General features: G+C 34.9%; 1 protein-coding gene across 1 annotated transcript; it reads left to right on the top strand.

Annotated features, from left to right (window-relative positions):
* Positions 1 to 21,156: 21,156 nt before the first annotated feature.
* On the top strand, positions 21,157 to 24,546 carry LOC131041268 (uncharacterized). The gene is made up of 2 exons (XM_057974293.1): positions 21,157 to 22,365; positions 23,346 to 24,546. Exons 1-2 carry the CDS (start codon positions 21,386 to 21,388, stop codon positions 24,409 to 24,411), a joined length of 2,046 nt encoding a protein of 681 aa, XP_057830276.1. The 5' UTR covers positions 21,157 to 21,385; the 3' UTR covers positions 24,412 to 24,546.
* The last annotated feature ends 1,539 nt before the right edge of the window (positions 24,547 to 26,085 follow it).

Consider the following 26,085-nt stretch of genomic DNA (forward strand, 5'->3'; position numbering starts at 1 on the left):
GCTCTGCATAGATGCGCCTGATTTGCACAGACGTGCCCACATAGCACAAACGCGCCTGCACAATGCATACACGCTCGCATTCGACATAGACGCCTTTTCATGCACAGACGTGCCTGGCACAAACACAGATGTGCCTAGCTAACCTTGACGCGCCTGGCACCAACACAGACGCGCCTCAACGTTTTTTGACCTTGTTTGACATACCTAAACGCACATTTATTGCTCTACCTAACATGCATTAATGACAATATTTATTGCGACAAAAGTACAAGGAGGTTTTGCGGTACTTACCGGCTCTCCTACATCTGCTGGCCTCTGAAATCAACGAACGCGGTCGAATCTATGAACCAATGCCATCACTGTTGACTGTTGCTGATCTATTCTCTCTCTGCACTCTGATCTCTTGGATGTGTGGATGACAATGAGGATGTATTCCCCTCGTGGTCTATCTTATAGACTACCCTAGCCCTAGCCCTAGCCCTCGTTTCCTGAGTCAGTCTTCTTTATCCATGACTCTATCACTTTATCCTATCTGGTCAGTCCATTCTACCCTTTATTTCTGTAGACACTTAAAAATAATTATTTTAAATATTTTTAATTCCTCACATAATTAATTAATTAATTATGTTAATTAAAATTATTCTCAATATTAATTAAATATAATTAATATTGTCACTATAGCATATGATTTATTTAATAAATCAATCCCTTTCTTTTTTCTTCTAAAAAATCAAATCCTCACAAATCTTCCTCTTAGCTAATTAATTTCAATTAATTAGTTAACCTACATGATTCCTACAAATCATCTTCTTAATTCATCATTAACCTAATAAATTCTTCTAGAAACTCCCTAAACTCACTTAACATTATTCTTCTAATTTTTTATTCCTTCCACTCATTCTCTCTCCTAGTCAAATTCTCCTACAAATATAAATCCCACCTAACATTTCCTCTAATCCCCCTCCTAATGAGTCGTTAATGGCTAATCATCATGATTAGCCACAAAGTCAACTCTTTGTCCTTTCATCCAGCCACTAGCTTTAAATGCTCTTTTTCTAGATGAATATAAGATTTTCAAAATCTCATATTCCTCTAGGCATTTCCCTCTCCTAAGGAATTTTTAATTCCTTTTTATTCTTCTAATCCCCATAATATCCATTTTTGGAGAATTTTTAATTCTTCCAATGCATCTTGTAGAGTGTGGAGATACGAAATGCCTTTAGTGCATATTTCTTGGTCTCCACACCCTCTCTTGGAGCTTGTGTGAGCTCACAAGTAAATCGTAGCCCTTCATCTCGAATTCATTCTAGCCATTCATTTTCCTCTCCTCTTCCTATAAAATAGGGCTCCATCCCTTCATTCAGAACATCTTGAAATTTAGTAAGCTTATGTTGCCCTTTTGAGCCTAGGAAATCATCTTGGCAACTTGATCATCTCATCCTTATCATTCATCCTTATCATTTGTGCACAATATTGGAGAGCCATCCACATCCAGCAATCAAAGGAGCACATCAAGTGGAGCATTATCAAGGGGCGCCTTCACTTCATCAAGCTCAATCCGAAGGAGAAGGTAAAATAGCAAGGTGAAATGGTCTTTTATGATATTTTAGCATTCTGCATGTTTATTTCGTTATGTTTTGATCAATTTACCTTTCAAATCTGTTTTCTCCTCTTCAATTTCTTATCGAGAGATTGTCTGTGATCTTTTCAAACATTTTCATCCAATCTCTTGAGGGGGCATATCATTCCCATCTTGGGGCAACTTTGTATCAGTTCATCTTATCTTCTTTGAAACAACGCGACAAGCTACATTGTCTCAAAGAGGGGCAAAATATAGACACCTAAAATTGTCATGTCTAATTAAATAAATATCTTTATTTATTTAATTATTTTAGCCTAATTCTTCTATTAATTAAATGAATATTTATTTATTTATTTAATTCATTTATCCTTTTCTAGCCTTATTTATCATTTAAATAAATACCTTTATTTATTTAAATTATCCTTTTCTTAAATTAAATAAATATCTTATTTATTTAATTGATCCCACTTCTTCTATTAATTAAATGAATCTTTATTTATTTAATTAATTCATTAGCCTTTTCTACCTATGACACATGTCATTCACCTCTTAATTCATACACTACCTACCCTCTCATTATTTTCTTATTTCCTCTACCTACCCTTTAACCATAGCCAACCATTTATCTTTTACACCTCTCAATTTTACCCCTCCATTTGTTATAGTGTCTTCTATATAAGGAGATTCTTTCTTCATTATCAAACTCTCAATGAGGCACTCGACTACACTACGTTTTTGAACTTCCATATGCGATCCTACTTGCAACCACATTTCCGTTATTTGTTGAGCTCTTGTGCACATATTAAGCAAGATCAATGGAGATAGGAAGAATGGAGATCCAAACCCTATTGGACATGTGATGGTATAATGTTTGTGATTTCATTTGATTTGCATTGTCTTAGGTAATCTTCATATGTTATGGTGGATCTTTGTTGTTGTTAGGCTAGGGTTTTTTGGTTGAATTCATTTAGCCTTTCAATATTGTTGTTATTCATTTTCACCGTATACATATATACTAATTTTTCAATTATTTATTTGACAGAGTTTAAGGTATTTGATTTGATGTTACTTTCTGTAATTTTGTATCCATATATTATTCAGAGTATATTTTACTATCGGCTTAACCATTGCACCTCTTTTTGGTGCAAGCGCTAGTTATATCAACTATCCTTATATAAGAATAGGAAAACAATTGATGTAGCCACCCTTTTATGTTACGTCCCCATTACTTGTCGGTTTCCTTTTGCTTGGCTATTTTTGTAATTCTTTGTTGTGATTGTTGTTAGTGGTAGTTGTAATGGTTTTTTTATTTGGGCTTTTCTTATTGAATTCACAATTTTAGTTTTGAAGGGTAGTTTTGGTGTGGTAAAGTGGTATGGGAAATAATCCTAGTCAAATGTATAGGAGATAAAAATAATATTATGTTGTGTGATGATTTTGTGTTGTTCCAAAGTTTTTTATAATGTGTGTGATGATACTAAGATGGTTTTTTGTAGTTGATCATTAATACAAAACAAATTGACATATCTATTTTTTGGTTTCAGTTGAACATGATTATTCCTCATTAGTTCATGTTATTTTAGTATTGTTCTAGTTGTGAGTATGAACTACAAGAACGTGACATTCTATTGGATTTTACTTGCAAGGATCTAGAGTATAACTAGAGACTAACTTAAAGGATAGATGCTTATTTTAATCAATTACAAAGTATGTGAATTGCAACCATAGAGGTGGTCTACATTAGTTTTGGTATTAAAGTAGTATATGATGGCCTAAAGAGGAGTCTGCATGAATTGGGGAAGAATGGGTTGGGGGAATACAAATTCTCCAAGAAATATCGATGAATTGATTAGGAGATTAGAATCCATAACGTCATTACATTTAAATGAGTTTGAAAAGCAAAAAGGAACTTGATAAATGTTGCTATGGTGGTAGACACCATGGAGAGTTTCATTGAAGTTGTGATGATATAAGACTCCAAGATAAAAAGATGATATTTTAGGCTTTAAATCCGAATTTTCTAGGAGTTGGAAAAGTAATTTGAGATGGAAGACATTGAAGAGGGGGATCCTAAAAGAGAAAAAATTATAGAATCCAAATTGAGGTTGCATGCAACTCTATGGTGGTAGAGTATATAGATTTTGAGAAATAGATAAAGAAATGAAAAAAAGAACGTATATTAACCTAAGATGTTGAAACCTCTAAGAGCTCAATTCTTGCCTTCTAATTACCAACAAAAAATATTTAAAGAATTTCAAAACTTAAAACAAAGAGATTAGTTAGTGCGAGCTTATATTGAACAATTTATGAGGATTCAAACTTAAATAGATATATAGGAGATTGAAGGAAAAGTAGTATCCCTATATATGAATGATTAATGTTTCAACTTCAAGATGAACTTGCCATGGCAAAGGCATATCCTTTGGACAAGGCATATAAATATGACTCAAAGGTAGAGGAGTAACTAGAACAAAAAGTAATATGGTGAGTAAAAAGAGTGATAATAGTTAAAAAAAGGGAGAAAGATCTCCTTAAACATTGTAACAAATGAAGAACCATGAGAAGGAAATAATGTGAAGGTCAACTTTAAAGGAAGGGTGGAATTTGGAGATACTAGTCAAGGATGATCATTTTATGGAGATTGGAAGCCCTTGATATGTTTTACTCATGTAAAGGCATATAGAATGCCACAAAACCCCCAAAAGGTGATGGTAGCCCAAGAAGAAGAATAATCTTTAATAGAAATTCAAGAAAATATTAGAGAGAACTTGATGTTGTAAATGACCTTGATATCTAGGAACAAAGAAACCTCAAAAGTTGTTTGGAAAAGGTAGAGCATATTCTGAAAGAATGCAAGGCCATTGTGTGGAGATTGATCATCGATGCCATATGTATTGATAATATACTGCTATAGAAATGGTTTACAATTAGTAGCTTTCTTGCACTCCTAAATAAAATCCTTACTTGAGATTTATTAGTTGAAGAAGGACCATGATTTACTTGTAGATATAGATCTTGTCTTGTTGCTTTCAAAATTGGTCCTTATGTGGATGAAGTGTTATGCAACATAGTGCTAATGGATGTGCACCATTAATTATTAGGAATGAAATTTCAATATGATAAAAAAATTAATCCATCACATGGATAGGAGAACACTTATAAGGTATAATATGAATGAAGGAGACATCTTGTAAAACCATAAAAAAGAAAGGGGCATTCAAAATGGTAGTTTTGTTTGTTTAGAAGAAGCTAGATTAGGGCCTAAAGAGAAAAAAAAAAAAACATTCTAGATAAGCCAATAAGTAAGGCATAAGCATGTTGGAGAACCAAATTGAAGAGTGTGGTACAATAGAGAATTAAGGAAAATGAGGATGAGCTATATTGAGACTCAATTGAAAAGGTCAATGGTGCACCTTGAGAGATAGATGTGAAAATTTTAGTTGGATGTGATCTTTATTTGAAGGATATATTGGAAGGACTTACTAGTAGTTTTCATTTGATGGAGAGGGAAAGCAAATTATGAGAGAATGGGCATGATCATATAAAATACTCCAAGAATGTTATCAAGAGTGTTTAAAGGTGACAAATATATTCTAAGAGTAGTAATTGTTGAACCCAAGGCAGGATTGAGAAGTGGGGGTGAATCCGTCCAAACAAACAATTACACCAACACAAAAAAATTAATGAACAACATATATCCAACACATGAACACCAAGATTTATACATGGAAAACCCAAACAAGTAAAAACCATGGTGGGAGTCAACCCACAAGATAATCCACTATTTATGAAATGATTACAAAGATAGAGCTCATTGCTCTGGACTTGTACACCAAGGCTAACTGTTCATGGGACAAGATACAAAAAGGACTTGCAAAACTTGAAGCTAACTACACTAAGGGAAATATACAGAAAAACTGATCTGAAAAGAAGGATCTCCTGATCATGAAATTGTCCTTGAACTCTGCATCAAGCGACCAACATTAGTACACAACTCTACTCTCAACTGCCAACACTCTATTTCAACTCTCTATCATAGTCACAACACAACTTGCATATCATTTGAACACAACTCTTCTTCTCTCCTCACACTTCCTCTGATCTTTGCACTTCACCACATCATCTACACTCTTCCTCATTCCCTTGGCTACTCTAACTCAAACATTCAAATGCCTTATATACTTGAGATAGATCATAGAAGATTAAAACAAGTAAGGTAAATCAAAATATACTTTCCGAACCAAAAACACACATGCTGATCCACTCTAGGAGAAAGAGAGGACCAAAACACATCTTCTAAAGTTTAATTCATTGATCCACAATCACTAGAACCTAACCAACAACATATCCACATGCTACATAATCATATAAGCAATTACCGATCAAAACATGCTCTCCAAAGAAAATAACTCAAATCTGGATCTCCACACGCTACAATGAGACCCATAAAACATCAAACATGCTTCCACAAATCATATTCGAACCTAAGAATGGGTCAAACATAGAATCTCACAACTAGCAATGAATAATACTACAACACCCGGAGAACACAAAGATGTTTCTAGACCCCAAATTCAACATATCCACGATACAAAACTATACCCAATGAAGATATCAATAATATTCAATACCAACAATAGATTCCGGACCCAAGCACTTCAAGAACAACAAACAACACAACAAGATAACTCTGCACCACATACATTCCAGACCAAACCAGAATAACAAGTTTGACATCAATGACAACCACAACAACACGTCAACTCATATTTTCAACAGTAATACAATGCATTATTAAGACTACGAAAAATATTTTTAAATTTGTGGGTGGTAGTAGCAACAATTATTTGATCAACTCTACATCAAAGAGTTTACATAACATTTTCTAACCAACTAGATGGTGGAACCTGTTGGTATTTTGGTATGGTTTTTTCATTGATGTCAACACCTACTAAAACACTAGCACTTTGGAGATCCAACAACATTCACCAGCAAGCAAGTAACTATTGCACAATTACTGGTATCTGGTACACCGACAAGATACAATGATCCCCGACACTTGGAATGGCATGGAAAACACTTGGTAATGTCAAAGACATCGTTCGAACATCTTATCCTGGAGTTTTGTTCATTGGTATATTCATAGTTGCATATTTGTTGTTACCGGAAAATAGGTCTAGGGTTACACCGACAGGTTTATCTTTTCCAGATCAACATGGCATGCTATGGAGATGATTAATTATTGTTGTAAATGCATTAAGCCGACATGTTCAATCAGTTATTGCATCAGATATTATATTGTTTGTAAAATGTTTTTATTGTAATATCTTGTAGAGCCGACCTACTAAAATTGGTCTTAGGTTATGGTATAAATGTAAGATCTTATTTGTAAGATCAAATGTGGAATGCGAAAAAGGATTGTGTGAATAAGCAGAGCTATACACGCAGACATCATTTGAAGGTGAAGCTATGTTTTTGTGGAAGCATATCAGCATTACACCGGTACTGAATCCAACATATGAAGATGTTATTTTGTGCAGTACATTCTTATTGGATTTAACCATCCAACTGTAGTCAATGTGACTCTAATTTTGTGATTGAGTAGTGAGCTCTAGGCTATTGGCCTTTCTGCATGTGCAAACCCCATTTATGTACACTTCCTATCTACAATAGTATCATCTAATTGTGGGTAAGGTTTCCCACCGTGGTTTTTCCCCTTACTGGGTTTCATGTACAAATATTGGTGTTATGTGTTATGGATGACTTTGTGTTTATGTTTCATGCACTAATCCTTACCGGTATAGCAATTAACTGTTATAACTGTCTACCAACATACTTAACTGGTTTACCGGTATCAAGCATTGAGTTGGTTAAATTGTTTTTGGTTTAAATTTATTTGATAACTAATTCACCCCCCCCCCCCTCTCTCAGTTGTCTCCGGGACCTAACAATTGGTATCAGAGCTTAGTCTTCTTTTGCAGAAGTTTAACAGCTTGAGGAGATCCAATGTCTACTAATTATTTCAGAAGGACGGTCCTAAACTTGATGGAACCAACTATGGCATACAGAAGATCAGAATGGAGACACATCTAAATTGCATTGGAAAAGACATCTGGGAAGTTACAAAGAATGGTTATACTGTTGTTGTACAAGGTCAGCCAAGTCCAGCTAACTTGACAAAAGATAAGAAAAATGATTGCAAAGCAAGAGAAGCACTTTTGAGCGCATTATCAGATCAACAAATCATGGGACTATCAGATAGGTCTACTACTAAAGCTATTTGGGATCATTTGGAAACATTGAATGAAGGAGATTCCACAGTCAAAATTGCAAAACTTGAAAGCTTCCGAGTCAGGTATGAACATCTGAAAAATGGAAGAAGATGAAATGATTTCAGCTTTTATGGAAAGAGTAAATGAAATTGTTTTGGGTATTAAATGTTATGGAGGAACCTTAAGTGAGGATGAAATTGTTTCAAAAGTTTTAAGAGGATTGCCATCAGCATATAAAATGAAAGTCACTGCTATAAATGAGTTAAGAACAATGCCTAATACATCAATTACTAGGGATACATTGATTGGGAAACTTTCAGCTTTTGAAATTGAAGAATTTGGTCTTGTTGCTACTATAAAGGTAGATTTGGCCTTTAAAGCATCAACATCATCTGCTCCATCATTTGACAAATCTGATTGGAAAGCCTTTATGCAAGAGAACTTGAAGAAAGTAGGAAAAAAAAAGAACTAGAAGAACTTGAAGCACTATTTGCAAGGAAAATGCCTAAAGGTCCAGTTGGAAGTAAGTATGAAGGTAAAGCACCCTTTAAATGTTTTAACTGCAATAAGATTGGTCATATGGCTTCAAGATGCCCTGATAGACATGCTAGACTAAGAGAAGAAGCTAGAAGAACATACAAGCCTAACCCTGAATATCAGAGATATAGATTTAAGAAGAATAAAGACAAATCTTGTTACATTGCTAATGAAGGTGTGACTAATGATTCTGATGAGGATCTAATAGACAATGGATGGGTTTTTGTTGCTATAACAGATGATCAAACGACACCTACTGCTCAACCAGTAGTACAGGCCCTGGCAGCTAAAGTTGAAGTAAAGGATGAATGGATCATTGATTTAGGATGCTCACATCATATGACAAGAGACAAAGGTAAATTCTTGAACTTTCAAGAATACAATGGAGGCTTAGTGAGATTTGGAGATGACAAAGCTTGTTCAATCAAAGGTAAGGGTACAATATCTCTTGATGGTAAGCATAACACTAACAATGTCTACTATGTTGAAGGATTAAAGCATAATATTTTGAGTGTTGGTCAATTAGTTGAGAAAGGATTTCAGTTACAATTTAAAAATGGAAAATGCAAAATCATGTATAGAACTGGTTTGGAAATTGCAACCGGTAATCAGACTAGAGGTAATATCTTTCATTTGAATAACAATGAAAAGACACGCTTAATTGCACATATAGATGAAAGTTGGTTATGGCATAAGAGACTCTGTCATGTAAACTTTGATTGCATGGTAAAGATCAGTACTACTAAGGCAGTTAGAGATTTACCCAAAATTGTCAAACCTTAGAATACAGTATGTAAGGAATGTCAATTTGGAAAACAAGTTAGAGATAGTTTCAAAAATATTCCAGAAAAATCAAATAATGCTCTTGATTTGATTGACATTGATTTATGTGGTCCAGCTAGAACTAAAAGCTTACAAAGTGATAGATATTTCATGCTAATCATTGATGACTATTCTAGAATGTGTTGCGTTACTTTTCTTAGAGAAAAATCAGAAGCACTTGGAAAGTTAAAACTGTTCAAAGCAATGGTAGAAAATCAAACCGGTAAGAAAATCAAATGTTTAAGATCAGATCAAGGAGGTGAATTCACATCTAAGGAATTTAATACATTCTGTGAAGTGAATGGAATTAGAAGACAACTATCAGCACTTCGGACACCACAACAGAATGAAGTTGTTGAAAGGAAAAACAAAACTAGCTTGGATGCAGCAAGAAGTATGTTATCAGAAGCAAACCTACCACACGTATATTGGAGAGAAGCATTCAGTACAACGATCTATACATTTAACAAAGTTCACATCAAAGGTGAAACCGGTAAGACCCCTCATGAACTATGGTTTTGTAATACACCTACTCTTAAGTATTTCAGAATTTTTGGAAGTAAATGTTATATCAGAACAGATGAGTATATTGCCAAATTTGATCCTAGAAGTGATGAAGGAATATTTCTTGGTTATTCATCTAAGAGCAAAGCATATAGATGTTTTAACAAGAGATTGCTGAAAATTGTTGAGAGTACAAATGTAAAGATTGATGAAAAATTCAGAGGAACTTCAAGGTATATAGAGTCTAAACCGGCAACAAAAATTTTGAAAAATGAACCTACATTGAATCCACTGATACAGAATGAAGATCCAATTACCCAGGTATCATCTGAGGATTCCACAGTAATTGAGGAACAACAACAAACTAAGACACCTCGGTATGTAAGACTGAATCATTCTGAAGATCAGATAATTGGAAACAAGTTTAAAGGAGTTATGACAAGAGGAAGATTGGCAAATGAAGAGGTATGTCTTATTTCTCAAATTGAACAATCATCTATTAATGAGGCATGTGAAGATAAATTTTGGATTAAAGCTATGGAAGAAGAATTAGAACAAATTGAGAAAAACAACACTTGGACATTAGTTCCTTGGCCTAAAGATAAAAATGTAATTGGAACCAAATGGGTATTTAGAAACAAACTTAATGAAGATGGTAAGGTTATCAGAAATAAAGCAAGACTAGTTTGTAAGGGATATTCTCAGAAGGAAGGAGTTGATTACAATGAAACCTTTACACCGGTAGCTAGAATTGAGGCAGTCAGATTATTTTTGGCTTTTGCAGCACACAAGAACTACAAAGTTTATCAAATGGATATTAAATGTGCATTTTTGAATGGAGATCTTGAAGAGGAAGTATATATTGAACAACCTAGTGGATTTTCTTTTGACAGATGACAATGATATGGTTTGCAGGTTAAGGAAAGCTCTGTATGGACTAAAACAAGCTCCAAGGACTTGGTATGCAAGATTGGATAAGTATCTTTTAAAGATTGGTTTTACTAAAGGAAATGTAGACAACAATTTATATTATAAAGTAACTAATGATGACATCTTGATTATAGAAGTATTTGTTGATGATATAATCTTTGGAGGAGAAGATGGATTATGTAAGGAATTTTCTATTAAAATGCAGCAAGAATTTGCAATGTCTATGATTGAAGAAATAAATTTCTTTTTAGGATTGCAGATTTCACAGACTGATAAAGGTATATTCTTGAGTCAATCCAAATACTTAAAAGAGTTGCTAAAGAAATTTGGGATGGAAAACTCTAAACCGGTAAGCACACCTATGACAACAAATGACAAATTATCACAAAGGGATGAATCTACACCTGATAATCCAACTAGATACAAATCTATGATAGGAGGTTTACTGTATTTGACACAAACCAGACATGATATTATGAATGCAGTATGTATTGTTTCAAGATTTCAAAGTAATCCTAGAGAAAATCATAAATCAACAGTAAAAAGGATTTTCCAGTACTTACAAGGCACTATAAATCTTGGATTATGGTATCCTAGAGATGAAAACTTTGAATTATGTGCATACACAGATGCAAATTGGGCAGGAGATGTGGATGATAGAAAAAGCACCACCGACGGAGCATTCTTTCTTGGAAACCAATTAGTTTCTTGGTTGAATAAGAAACAAAGTTGTACATCTTTATCAACAACAGAATTAGAATATGTTGCAACAACAACTAACTGTACACAGGTACTATGGCTTAAGCAAATGTTGAAAGACATAAAGGTAAAATGCAAGGAACCTATTACTATCTATTGTGATAACACTGCAGCAATTGATATATCTAAGAATCCGGTATTACATTCGAAAACAAAACATGTTTCTATCAAACTGAATTTTCTAAGAGAAAAAGTTGAAGCAAAGGAGATAAAACTGGTTTATGTGAATACTAAAGAGCATATTGCAGATATTTTCACTAAACCTTTGCCTAAGGAGACTTTTGAATATCTTAGAGATCAGCTTGGAGTCATACCACCACCGGTAGAGACTTAGACAGTTGATGATTGTCATCAACCGACATAATTAACAGAGAAATGTTTATTCTGACCTTTGATGGGAAGCTACTTCTCAGGGGGAGTAGTTGGTATACTAAATTGATTGGTATTTTGTATATGAACTTGGTTTTATTGTAACTTTGGCATTTGATGTCAAAGGGGGGGAGATATCTATGGAAAAGCATATTATCTTTATTATCTTTTGGGGAGAGATTGGTATGGAAAAACTTTGGAAAACACATGTTGCTCCCAGGGGGAGAGATTGTTGTTTAGGAGAGATTATTACATACTGTTTATGATTTTTTTGGAGATTGTTGGTTTTTGGTATTTGGCATTTCTGTTTTGGCACTTTGATGGTTTTTCCATCTTGTGTTGCCATCAATGCCAAAGGGGGAGATTGTTGGTATTTTGGTATGGTTTTGTCATTGATGTCAACACCTACTAAAACACTAGCACTTTAGAGATCCAACAGCATTCACCGACAAGCAAGTAACTATTGCACAGTTACTGGTATCTGGTACACTAGCAAGATATAATGATCATCAACACTTGGAATGACATGGAAAACACTTGGTAATGTCAAAGACATCGTTTGGATATCTTATCCTGGAGTTTTGTTCATTGGTATATTCATAGTTGCATATTTGTTGTTGCCGACAAATAGGTCTAGTGTTACACCAACAGGTTTATCTTTTCTAGATCAACATGGCACGCTATGGAGATGATTAATTATTGTTGTAAATGCATTAAGCCGACATGTTCAATCAGTTATTGCATCGGATATTATATTGTTTGTAAAATATTTTTGTATTGTAATATCTTGTAGAGCCGACCTACTAAAATTGGTCCTAGGTTATGATATAAATGTAAGATCAAATGTGGAATGCGAAAAAGGATTGTGTGAAGGTATATGCGAGATTAAGCAGAGCTATACACACAGACATCATTTGAAGGTGAAGCTCGGTTTTTGTGGAAGCATATCAGCATTACACCGGTATTGAATCCAACATATGAAGATTCTATTTTGTGCAGTACATTCTTATTGGATTTAACCATCCAACTGTAGTTAGTGTGACTCCCATTTTGTGATTGAGTAGTGAGCTCTAGGCTATTGGCCTTTCTACATGTGCAGACCCAATTTATGTACACTTACTATCTGCAGTAGTATCATCTGATTGTGGGTAAGGTTTCCCACCGTGGTTTTTCCCCTTACTGGGTTTCCACGTACAAATATTGGTGTTATGTGTTATGGATGACTTTGTGTTTATGTTTCATGCACTAATCCTTACCGGTATATCAATTAACTATTATAACTGTCTACCAACATACTTAATTGGTTTACCGGTATTAAGCATTAAGTTGGTTAAATTGTTTTTGGTTTAAATTTATTAGACAACTGATTCACCACCCCCCCCCCCCCCCCCCCCTCTCAGTTGTCTCTGGGACCTAACAATTGGTATTAGAGCTTAGTCTTCTTTTGCAGAAGTTTAACAGCTTGAGGAGATCCAATGTCTACTAATTATTTCAGGAAGGACAGTCCTAAACTTGATGGAACCAACTATGGCATATGGAAGATCAGAATGGACACACATCTAAATTGCATTGGAAAAGACATCTCGGAAGTTACAAATAATGGTTATACTGCTATTGTACAAGGTCAGCCCAGTCCAGCTAACTTGACAAAAGATGAGGAAAATGATTGCAAAGCAAGAGAAGCACTTTTGAGCGCATTATCAGACCAACAAATCATGGGACTATCAGATAGGCCTACTGCTAAAGCTATTTGAGATCATTTGGAAACACTGAATGAAAGAGATTCCACAGTCAAAATTGGAAAACTTGAAAGCTTTCGAGTCAGGTATGAACATCTGAAAATGGAAGAAGATGAAAGGATTTCTTCTTTTATGGAAAGAGTAAATTAAATTGTTTTGGGTATTAAATGTTATGGAGGAAACTTAAGTGAGGATGAAATTGTTTCAAAAGTTTTAAGAGGATTGCCACCGGCATATAAAATGAAAGTCACTGCTATAAATGAGTTAAGAACAATGCCTAATACATCAATTACTAGGGATACATTGATTGGGAAACTTTCAGCTTTTGAAATTGAAGAATTTGGTCCTGTTGCTACTATAAAGACAGATTTGGCCTTTAAAGCATCAACATCATCTACTCCATCATTTGACAAATCTGATTGGAAAACCTTTTATGCAAGAGAACTTGAAGAAAGTAGGAAAGAAAATGAAGAACTTGAAGAACTTGAAGCACTATTTGCAAGGAAAAAGCCTAAAGGTCCAGTTGGAAGTAAGTATGAAGGTAAAGCACCCTTTAAATGTTTTAACTACAATAAGATTGGTCATATGGCTTCAAGATGCCCTGATAGACATGCTAGACTAATAGAAGAAGCTAGAAGAACATACAAGCCTAACCCTGAATATCAGAGATACAGATTTAAGAAGAATAAAGACAAATCTTGTTACATTGTTGATGAAGGTGTGACTGATGATTCTGATGAGGATCCGATAGACAATGGATGGGATTTTGTTGCTATAACAGAAGATCAACCGACACCTACTGCTCAACCGGTAGTACAGGCCCTGGCAGCTAAAATTGAAGTAAAGGATGAATGAATCATTGATTTAGGATGCTCATATCATATGACAAGAGACAAAGGTAAATTCTTGAACTTTCAAGAATAGAATGGAGGCTTAGTGAGATTTGGAGATGACAAAGCTTGTTCAATCAAAGGTAAGGGTACAATATCTCTTGATGGTAAGCATAACACTGACAATGTCTACTATGTTGAAGGATTAAAGCATAATATTTTGAGTGTTGGTCAATTAGTTGAGAAAGGATTTCAGTTACAATTTAAAAATGCAAAATGCAAAATCATGAATAGAACTGGTTTGGAAATTGCAACCGGTAATCAGACTAGAGGTAATATCTTTCATTTGAATAACAATGAAAAGACACGCTTAATTGCACATATAGATGAAAGTTGGTTATGGCATAAGAGACTATGTCATATAAACTTTGATTGCATGGTAAAGATCAGTACTACTAAGGCAGTTAGAGATTTACCCAAAATTGTCAAACCTTAGAATACAGTATGTAAGGAATGTCAATTTGGAAAACAAGTTAGAGATAGTTTCAAAAGTATTCCAGAAAAATCAAATAATGCTCTTGATTTGATTCACATTGATTGATGTGGTCCAGCTAAAACTAAAAGCTTACAAGGTGATAGATATTTCATGCTAATCATTGATGACTATTTTAGAATGTGTTGGGTTACTTTTCTTAGAGAAAAATCAGAAGCACTTGGAAAGTTAAAACTGTTCAAAACAATGGTAGAAAATGAAACTGGTAAGAAAATCAAATGTTTAAGATCAGATCAAGGAGGTGAATTTACATCTAAGGAATTTAATACATTCTGTGAAGTGAATGGAATCAAAAGACAGCTATCAGCACCTCGGACACCATAGCAGAATGGAGTTGTTGAAGGAAAAACAAAACTATCTTGGATGCAGCAAGAAGTATGTTATCAGAAGCAAACCTACCACATGTATATTGGAGAGAAGCAGTTAGTACAACGGTCTATACATTTAACAAAGTTCACATCAAAGGTGAAACCAGTAAGACCCCTCATGAACTATGGTTTGGTAATACTCCTACTCTTAAGTATTTCATAATTTTTGGAAGTAAATGTTATATCAAAAGAGATGAGTATATTGGCAAATTTGATCCTAGAAGTGATGAAGGAATATTTCTTGGTTATTCATCTAAGAGCAAAGCATATAGATGTTTTAACAAGAGATTGCAGAAAATTGTTGAGAGTAGAAATGTAAATATTGATGAACAATTTAGAGGAACTTCAAGGTATATAGACTCTAAACCGACAACAAAAATTTTGACAAATGAACCTACATTGAATCCACTGGTACAGAATGAAGATCCAATTACCCCGGTATCATTTGAGGATTCCACAGTAATTGAGGAACAACAACAAACTAAAACACCCTGTTATGTAAGACTGAATCATTCTGAAGATTAGATAATTGGAAACAAGTTTAAAGGAGTTATGACAAGAGGAAGATTGGCAAATGAAGAGGTATGTCTTATTTCTCAAATTGAACCATCATCTGTTAATGAGGCATGTGAAGATAAATTTTGGATTAAAGCTATGGAAGAATAATTAGAACAAATTGAGAAAAACAACACTTGGACATTAGTTCCCCGGCCTAAAGATAAAAATGTAATTGGAACCAAATGGGTATTTAGAAACAAACTTAATGAAGATGGTAAGGTTATCAGAAATAAAGCAAGACTAGTGTGTAAGGGATATTCTCAGAAGGAAGGAGTTGATTACAATGAAACCTTTACACCAGTAGCTAGAATTGAGGCAGTCGGATTATTTTTGGCTTTTGCAGCACACAAGAACTACAAAGTTTATCAAATGGATATTAAATGTGCATTTTTGAATGGAGATCTTGAAGAGGAAGTATATATTGAACAACCTAGTGGATTTTCTTTGACAGATGACAATGATATGGTTTGCAGGTTAAGGAAAGCTCTGTATGGACTAAAACAAGCTCCAAGAGCTTAGTATGTAAGATTGGATAAGTATCTTTTAAAGATTGGTTTTACTAAAGGAAATGTAGACAACAATTTATATTATAAAGTAACTAATGATGACATCTTGATTATAGAAGTATTTGTTGATGATATAATCTTTGGAGGAGAAGATGGATTATGTAAGGAATTTTCTATTAAAATGCAGCAAGAATTTGAAATGTCTATGATTGGAGAAATACATTTCTTTTTAGGATTGCAGATTTCACAGACTGATAAAGGTATATTCTTGAGTCAATCCAAATACTTAAAAGAGTTGCTAAAGAAATTTGGGATGGAAAACTCTAAACCGGTAAGCACACCTATGACAACAAATGACAAATTATCACAAAGGGATGAATCTACACCTGTTAATCCAACTAGATACAAATCTATGATAGGAGGTTTATTGTATTTGACACAAACCAGACATGATATTATGAATGCAGTATGTATTGTTTCAAGATTTCAAAGTAATCCTAGAGAAAATCATGAATCATCAGTAAAAAGGATTTTCCAGTACTTACAAGGCACTATAAATCTTGGATTATGGTATCCTAGAGATGAAAACTTTGAATTATGTGCATACACAGATGCAAATTGGGCAGGAGATGTGGATGATAGAAAAAGCACCACCGGTGGAGCATCCTTTCTTGGAAACAAATTAGTTTCTTGTTTGAGTAAGAAACAAAGTTGTACATCTTTATCAACAACAAAATCAGAATATGTTGCAACAACAACTAACTGTACATAGGTACTATGGCTTAAGCAAATGTTGAAAGACATAAAGGTAAAATGCAAGGAACCTATTACTATCTATTGTGATAACACTGCAGCAATTGATATATCTAAGAATTCGATATTACATTCTAAAACAAAACATGTTTCTATCAAACTGAATTTTCTAAGGGAAAAAGTTGAAGCAAAGAAGATAAAACTGGTTTATGTGAATACTACAGAGCATATTGCAGATATTTTCACTAAACCTTTGCCTAAGGAGACTTTTGAATATCTTAGAGATCAGCTTGGAGTCATACCACCACCGGTAGAGACTTAGACAGTTGATGATTGTCATCAACCGATAGAATTAACAGAGAAATCTTTATTCCGGCCTTTGATGGGAAGCTACTTCTCAGGGGGAGTAGTTGGTATACTAAATTGATTGGTATTTTGTATATGAACTTGGTTTTATTGTAACTTTGGCATTTGATGTCAAAGGGGGAGAGATATCTATGGAAAAACATATTATCTTTATTATCTTTTGGGGAGAGATTGGTATGGAAAAACTTTGGAAAACACATGTTGCTCCCAAGGGGAGAGATTGTTGTTTAGGAGAGATTATTACTTTCTGTTTATGATCTTTTTGGAGATTGTTGGTTTTTGGTATTTGGCATTTCTGTTTTGGCACTTTGATGGTTTTTCCATTTTGTGTTGCCATCAATGCCAAAGGGGGAGATTGTTGGTATTTTGGTATGGTTTTGTCATTGATGTCAACACCTACTAAAACACTAGCACTTTGGAGATCCAGTAGCATTCACCGACAAGCAAGTAACTATTGCACAATTACTGGTATCTGGTACACCGGCAAGATATAATGATCACCGGCACTTGGAATGACATGGAAAACACTTGGTAATGTCAAAGACATCATTTGGACATCTTATCCTGGAGTTTTGTTCATTGGTATATTCATAGTTGCATATTTGTTGTTGCCGACAAATAGGTCTTGGGTTACATCGACAGGTTTATCTTTTCTAGATCAACATGGCACGCTATGGAGATGATTAATTATTGTTGTAAATGCATTAAGCCGACATGTTCAATCAGTTATTGCATCGGATATTATATTGTTTGTAAAATATTTTTATGTAATATCTTGTAGAGCCGACCTACTAAAATTGGTCTTAGGTTATGGTATAAATGTAAGATCTTATTTGTAAGATCAAATGTGGAATGCGAAAAAGGATTGTGTGAAGGTATATGCGAGATTAAGCAGAGCTATACACACAGACATCATTTGAAGGTGAAGCTAGGTTTTTGTGGAAGCATATCAACATTACACCGATACTGAATCCAACATATGAAGATGTTATTTTGTGTAATACATTCTTATTGGATTTAACCATCCAACTGTAGTTAGTGTGACTCCCATTTTGTGATTGAGTAGTGAGCTTTAGGCTATTGGCCTTTCTGCATGTGCAAACCCCATTTATGTACACTTAGTATCTGCAGTAGTATCATCTGATTTTGGGTAAGGTTTCCCACCGTGGTTTTTCCCCTTACTGGGTTCCCACGTACAAATATTGGTGTTATGTGTTGTGGATGACTTTGTGTTTATGTTTCATGCACTAATCCTTACAGGTATAGCAATTAACTGTTATAACTGTCTACCGACATACTTAACTGGTTTACCGATATTAAGCATTAAGTTGGTTAAATGTTTTTTGGTTTAAATTTATTTAACAACTGATTCACCCCCCCTCCCCCCCCCCCTCTCAGTTGTCTCCGGGACCTAACAGAACCAACATTGGGATCATGACCCTAGAAGAGAATGGGCTGGAAGTGTTAATGGTGGCTTGGATTATGGAAAGGAATCTCAATAAATTTAAAGAATGTACTATTGGAAGGTCTACACCCTCATACTAGTGGCAACAACATTTGATGAACTTTACCAAATTATAATATTTTGAATTAGGAGGTTCAAAAAATTTAAAAGGTGGGGAGGATGATGTAGTTGCCCTTTTATGAAAAGCCTCTCACTACCTTCCCATTTCATCTTGTTGAGATCTTATGTAATTATTGGTTGTAATTGTTGTTATTGGTAGTTGTAGTGGATTTTTGTTTAGGTTTTTCTATTTGGATTCATAATATTAGTTTTGGGGTGAGTTGTGGAGTGACAATAATTTGGGAAATAATCTTAGTTGAATGTGTAGGAGGTAGTAAACATGTTTTTCTATGTGATTGTATTTGATTGTTCAAAAGCTATTTATATTTTGTTCAAAGTCTTCTTATATTTTGTATTAATTTTGTTATAGCTATTTGATCATGCATAGAAAACACATTGTTTTTTTATTTTTTTTAATGTAACCTAAGCACGATTCTTCCTCACTAGTTTGTACCATTTTAGTACTATTATAGTCATGTGTGTGAATTGCAAGAACATGGTATTCTATTGGAGTTTACTTGCAAAGGCATGGTTTTGTTTTAACTTGCATGATTAGATGCTTATCTATGTTAGTTTTATAGCATGTGATTGTAGCCATGAAGCTAGTTTGCATCAATAATTGAATGAAATCTTAGAAGAATGAAAGATAGATGTGTTAGGTATCAAATATTAGTAAGTATTGCAAGTGTTAGAATGTATTTTTTTGATACAATCATATCAATTGCACATGGATTTATTGTAACTTCTATCACAAATAATATCTATATAAAATCTATTATTTTGCACAATCTCCTTCTATAAGAACTAATCTTTTGTTCAATACTCTTGCATTGTGTTTTAAATTTTTTGTATCTATTTTTCAAGTAAATTGTATTTTTTTTAGACCCTCTATCTAAGAGTATGTCACATGCCCAATTGGGCAATACGCACCCTTTGAATTGCATAATCTAACTCACTATGATATTATTTGATATAGTCAAAAGATAATGGACCCAATGAAGGATAGTCTTATCCTTGCAACACCACTACTAAACTCAACACATGAGAGAAAAACCTACCCTAATTGTATATCAAAACACACTTTCACAGCTAAAACAAAACCCAACTCAAACCTACCAAAAACACCAAGAATTGATCTCAACATCAAGCCCAACAAGCTAACTTTTAGAGATGCATTTTATGGGCATTCAAATACACATATTGCTGACTTATATTAAACCCAATACTCTCTAAAAGACACTAGTTTATTGATCTAAAATCATAACAAATTCATGAACTTATAACTTTAGTCTTGTTGAGTTTTGAACCAAAATAGTGACACTTGCATAGAGAAAAAATATGATTTTATTGTTCATATCATAACATGTTCTACATCATATTTCAAGACTAATCTTACACACATTTCAACACCTCATTTCCTCATCTTCCATATATAAAAGACATCTTGATGCTCATCCCAATCTTACAATATGAAATATAACATTCCATGCAATCCTAAGGGAATTTCAACATATTCTTCCCTTTAGAATCAACAATCCAACCCTTCCACACACAACAGACATCCCAACACTCATACCCACCTTACAATATGAAATCCAACATTCCATGTAATCTCGGGGAAATTTCAACATAGTCTCACCTTTAGAATCAACAATCCAACCCTTCAATACAAAAGACATCCCAACAATTATCCCAATCTAACAATATGAAATGTAATATTCAATCTAATATTGGGGAAATTTTGGTAGTCTCCCCTTTAAAATCAACAATCCAACCCTCCAAAATAATATGTCAGAATACAAATCTTTGATCTTGCATCTCTAAACACATCACTCTGATTACTTCTCAATCTCCTCAACTTTAAGCTCCCAAACCTTTAAAAACAATGAAGATCTCTATCTTCAACATGCAAACAAATCAAATGAAAAAATATTTCTTTCATGAAACACACAAACTAAAAGATAGATGAACCATAATTAACCTCAAATATGCTTCCCAAACCAACACTAAAGCAATGTATAATGGTGTACACTAATTAAGACAATGAACACATAACATACAAAATTCAAAATAAGCATCACTTTTAATTTATTTAAATTCCACATATATATAAGAAGGTATATTTATTAAAAGACAAATGGGTAAAGTCTGGTCGTGATAAAAAATGAAAATAAAAAACAAAAACCGACCTCTTCTAAATTTTCCTCGGGTATGGAGGCAAAGCACTTCCCTTTGCTAACTTAAAAAATGTGGGCAAAAAATTGGAGCTGGAAGCATCGAAGAAATCCATTCTGGTGCGATGATCACGAGTTCAAATCTCTGTAATGTTCTCTGCTTTTCTGTTCAGATCTAATCTGTGAGACGCCCTCGGCAATGTCGGCTTCGGCCAGGGTTTGGGTGGCCCTGCTACTAACCCTCCTTATCTCAACAAAGGCAGCAATAACAGCAGCAGCGGCGCCGTCTATATATGGCCTGGACGCAGCTATTTCCCAACGACGCAAGGTCGATCCCGAGGTCTTGAACGACACATTCCTGAGCCTCCCGGCCTCTATCAGAAAATCCCTCGCTCACGCAGCCCACTTCAACACTCGAGATCGCATCGGCTTCCTGAGCTCCTTATCCGTCCTTCTCCCCATCCATGTCAAACTGGTGGGCTTTGAAAATGACGAGCCATGGCAGCTGCAGAAGCACATCAACACCTACATCTCAGCCATTCACTCAGACTCGCAAGTCCACGTTATCGGGGGTTCCGATGCGGAACCTCATGACCTGATGGTCCGCAGCAAGCTTTCCCTTGAAGTGACAAAGCTGCCCGCGAGGGGGCTCACCGACCGCCTGAGCGATGCCATTCGCGCTAACATGGAACCCTCCTCAGCGGTCATGCGATCGAATCTCCACTCCGTACCCTACGCAGCCGTGGACGACATAATTCGCAGCGACATGGAGTCTTCTTCAGAGGCCGCATACGTTATCTACCTTTTGAATCTCAAGGGGCAGGAGAAACAGTATGCGTATTCCTATTCGGCCAAAGATTCGTCGCCTGGTTTCTCAAAGTGCCTGGGGACGCTGTGGATGGGCAGAGCGCGTTACCTTTGGGTGGATCTCAAGGCAGGTCCTGTAGACTACGGCCCTGCCCTTTCTGGAGAGGGCCTGCTGCCACGCGGCGAGTTTCATCCCTTAGCAGCTATGCATTCGACTACCAAAACGCAAAAGGACTTTTTGGCAGATCTTTCGTCTCTCATCTGGTCCGCCGTTGGCTTTCTCTTCATGCCCGCGCTGCGGATTCCCGTCTACTATGAACCTGAGTTGCTCGTGCAGTTTATTCATATCCATGATGAGCGAGAAATTGACAAGTATGAATGATTTTAGGGGCTTTTTCGTAACTTCAGTTTTGGTACTTCAATATCTACACAACAGTGTTTATGTTTTTTCTGTTTGTTGCTGGGATACACTTTTTTATTGCTGTGATTCTGCGATGAGTTTCTTGGTCAAGATTCATAACAAGAGATTTCAGACATGAAAAATTATATTCAAGAGGTTTAGTGTTGGTGTTTTTTCTGGTTTCATAACTGTTCAGTCTCTTTGACATCAATAAAATCATTCATTCATTCACTCGTTGATGCCACAAGCTTGCAATGGAAACATATTTATTTTCTTTAAGATTTCTCTCAATTTTTAGTATCAAGCATAAAATAGTTGAAGGAAAATCAAGAATTACTACCATGATTGAGAAAATTAGGGTTCTCTCTTTAAAATTTGATAAGTTTTTTTGTGGAACACATTAAGAAATTCAGGATTCAATTTCATTCAACTAACAAAGTGTCAAATTTCTGAATGAAATACATTAAGAAATTTAGGATTCAATTTTCTTCTTTAATATTTGAAATTATGTTCTAGATTTCTGAATGAAATGCAATAAGAATTTTAGGATTCAATTCTTATTTCTTTTAGAATTTGTTAAATGTCTGTCGAGAAATTTACAATTTAATTTCCTTCTTTAATGCTTTTTCAAATATCTGAATGAAATACACTGAAAATTTATTATTCAATTTTAGTTTTCTTCTTTAAGAATTTACGAAGTTTCTGTATATTACATTGAGGAATTTTGAATTGAAACTACTCTATATAAAAACTTCTCAGAATTCTGTTTAAGGCATTAAGAAATCTAGAGTTCCAACTTCATTCCAGAAAAAAATGCCAATTTTTTTAATAAAATACATTAGTTTTTTGAGAAAAGTTTAATATTAGTTTTAGACAATATGAAAAATTCAGAGTTATATGCTGTTAAAGATTTTCCAAGATTTGTAAAATGCTTAAAAACCGTGTTTAACAGGCGGGGGCTGGATTGGGGAGCCATTGAGGACACCTTCCTAGCAGAGGCTTCCAGAGGCGTTCTACTTGATGAGCAGAAACTGAAATTCAAGAAGTACAGTGTTCAATTCTCAGCTTGTCCTGCCTGTGTTGCTGCCGTGTTTCGGTCCACGAGGTCTTTTACTTCAAGGTTTTTGTTTGATAACTATACTCTGCTTGTTAGCGAGTATTTGGATTCCAAAGCTCTGCATCAATCCCTGAAACAGGCCCATGATGACCTGGCCACAATAGCTGGCATTGGCTCTGATGATAATTATGGAAAAACCCTGCCAGTCTATGTACTTGATCTTGGCCATGATAGACCTCTTATGCTGGACCGTTTCCACCAGGCAATCGCATTCAGAGATATGGTGGTTGCAGTGAGATCCAGATCTTCTCAGTCTGTGAGTGATTACAATTGCAATGGCCGTCATGTTATAACCCAGGCCCGGAATTTGGAGAGGCCAATTGTTGGTGCCCTTTTGCAAAGTCTGTGGGGTGTGGCACCAACACATTTGACCTGGAGTCCAAGGCATAACCATACTCTGGTAGATTATACTTGGAGTGTAGGCCAGACACCATTTGGGCCCTTCTCAGAGAGCATGTCACTGTCATTTGTTCAGAAAGATGCGGCACCGAGGAATATCCTCTTGACTACTTTGAATTCAACAATTTCAAGTGCAATTGATGTGCTTAGATATGTTATTGACCATGGAGGGGAGAAGAAGCTTCTTGGGCACAAGAGACACATTGAATTTACACAGAGATGGAATATGTTAGAATACAAGCTGGATAAGGCAGTATCTGCAATATCTCACTTTGATTTCAATTCAGCTCTATATTTCATCAGGTCATCAGATCATGATCTGTATGCCATTCACACTCTTTTTTACCAAGCAGCATCAGAATTAGAGGCTTCACTTGTTTGTTTCAAGGATCCACCTCTCCCATGGGGTGTTGCCCTTACTCCTCTAGGGATCTGTCTTGTTCTCTTATATGCATTTAGAAGAAGAGATCAGATTTTCAGAAGTAAAAGGAAGCAATTTTGAATCCTTTCAAAGAGACAGTTATAATGCCGTCGGTTTTTCAAATGAGAAGTTACTGTGTAGTCGGCCTGCTGATTTTTACTCTGTGTATGCTTTGCAGTTTAATAAGAATGTTCTTTATAAAATTTAAGAACTGAACTAATTCCCTAGATCCATTCTGACTGTAAATTTAATTTTGTTTCTTCAGGAAAGCATTTTTTGTTTTTGACGGAAAATTTAAAACAACAAACATGTCATCCGGGTAAGTCACTCTTGACATGCTTCAATTCTCCTCATTTCTAACTCTGTTGTTTTGGTTCTCGTCTGTTTTATTCTATCGTTTACCACTAAACTTTCTTTTTTCAACAAATTGAAAACAAGTTGTTCATAGTTGATCTGTCTTGGCTTCCTTCTCTATATTTTTTCATTTTTTGCAAAACGTTGTCCTTATCACCTGTTTCATTTTTTCACATATCATTAACTTTAAGGTCTGCCCATTTGACACTTCAAGGACCATAGAAATTACCAATTTGTTAAAGAATATTACTTTCATGTATAATTTAACAATATTCTATTGAATATTTCGTTTGTAATGGTCTTCACTATTGACTAATAATATTTAAGATCCAACTAAGATAAGTCATATAACGGTCTCAGATATTTTCCTTTGGTGCCTATCCTTTTGATAGTTCAAGGACTATGGGAGTTGCATTTTGGTAAAGAGTATGTTACTGTTGTATTTTAATGTAACAAGTGAAGCTTGTACTTTGAAGTAACATGTGCCATTTTCATCATTGGAGTTTTGTTTAGAATTATCACTTACTAATGGAATTTATCTTATAAAACACCTTTGGAGGAGAACCATATAACAACTATGGTATAGTACTTTCTTTGAAGCATATTCAGTTTTTATGTCTGTATTATCTATTATCTCATTTGTTCTCTAATGTAAAAACTTCTAGTATTTGCTACTACAAAATTGCCCTTTTTAACATTCTTTCTCCAGCTAGTATAGTATGGCAGCACATATTCAATAAAATATTCTCTCAGCTGCATCTTTCAAACCTGGATGTGGTGATCGCATGTTCCGTATTTTCTTCTTGGTGTTTTGTTGATAGCTTCATTCTATAATTCTAAGTGTGATTCTTTAGCTTAAGAAATCTTAGAGGCAGGTCTTTGGCATGACATAGGGATCTTGCTTGAAATGCATCTCATTCAAAATGGGCGGCCAAGGGTTAGTGATTTTGTAGCAGAAGACCAATAAGTGGAGGTAGGAAGGAAAGTCTTCATGGAGCTTTCTTGGAATCTTCCCAATCTTGGCGTGGGTGGTGGTGAGCCAAGTGCAGTCGAAATTGACATTATTTGTAATTTTCTAAGTTAAAAACTACAATTTCTCATTTTGGGCATGGGATTTTAGGAGGTATTATACCCTTGGTTTAGAAAATCAAAATTGTTTTCCATCTCATTTTTCTTTTCAAATGGAGATCTTGAATTGGTAGAAGTCTTTTGCAAGTTGCAGGTTTGGAAAGCCTGTTTTGTAGCAGAAGACCAATAAGAAGGAAATTGTTATTTTTTTCTTATTAGTTCTTTTCTGTCTAATGACTGATTTTAAATCAGATTTCTATGTATGCCTATGAGGCTACAATTCAATCTTATATCAAAGTTTCTTTGTATAGCTCGATTTCAGGATCATTTAGA

The sequence above is a fragment of the Cryptomeria japonica genome, chromosome 6 (assembly GCF_030272615.1).
Source record: "Cryptomeria japonica chromosome 6, Sugi_1.0, whole genome shotgun sequence".
In the NCBI taxonomy this organism is placed as follows: domain Eukaryota; kingdom Viridiplantae; phylum Streptophyta; class Pinopsida; order Cupressales; family Cupressaceae; genus Cryptomeria; species Cryptomeria japonica.

Excerpts from the sequence above, each read along its gene's own strand:
- LOC131041268 (XM_057974293.1), top strand. The coding sequence starts at position 21,386 with ATGTCGGCTTCGGCCAGGGTTTGGGTGGCCCTGCTACTAACCCTCCTT. Across the intron at positions 22,366-23,345 it reads GATGAGCGAGAAATTGACAA|GCGGGGGCTGGATTGGGGAG; the intron begins GTATGAATGATT and ends CGTGTTTAACAG.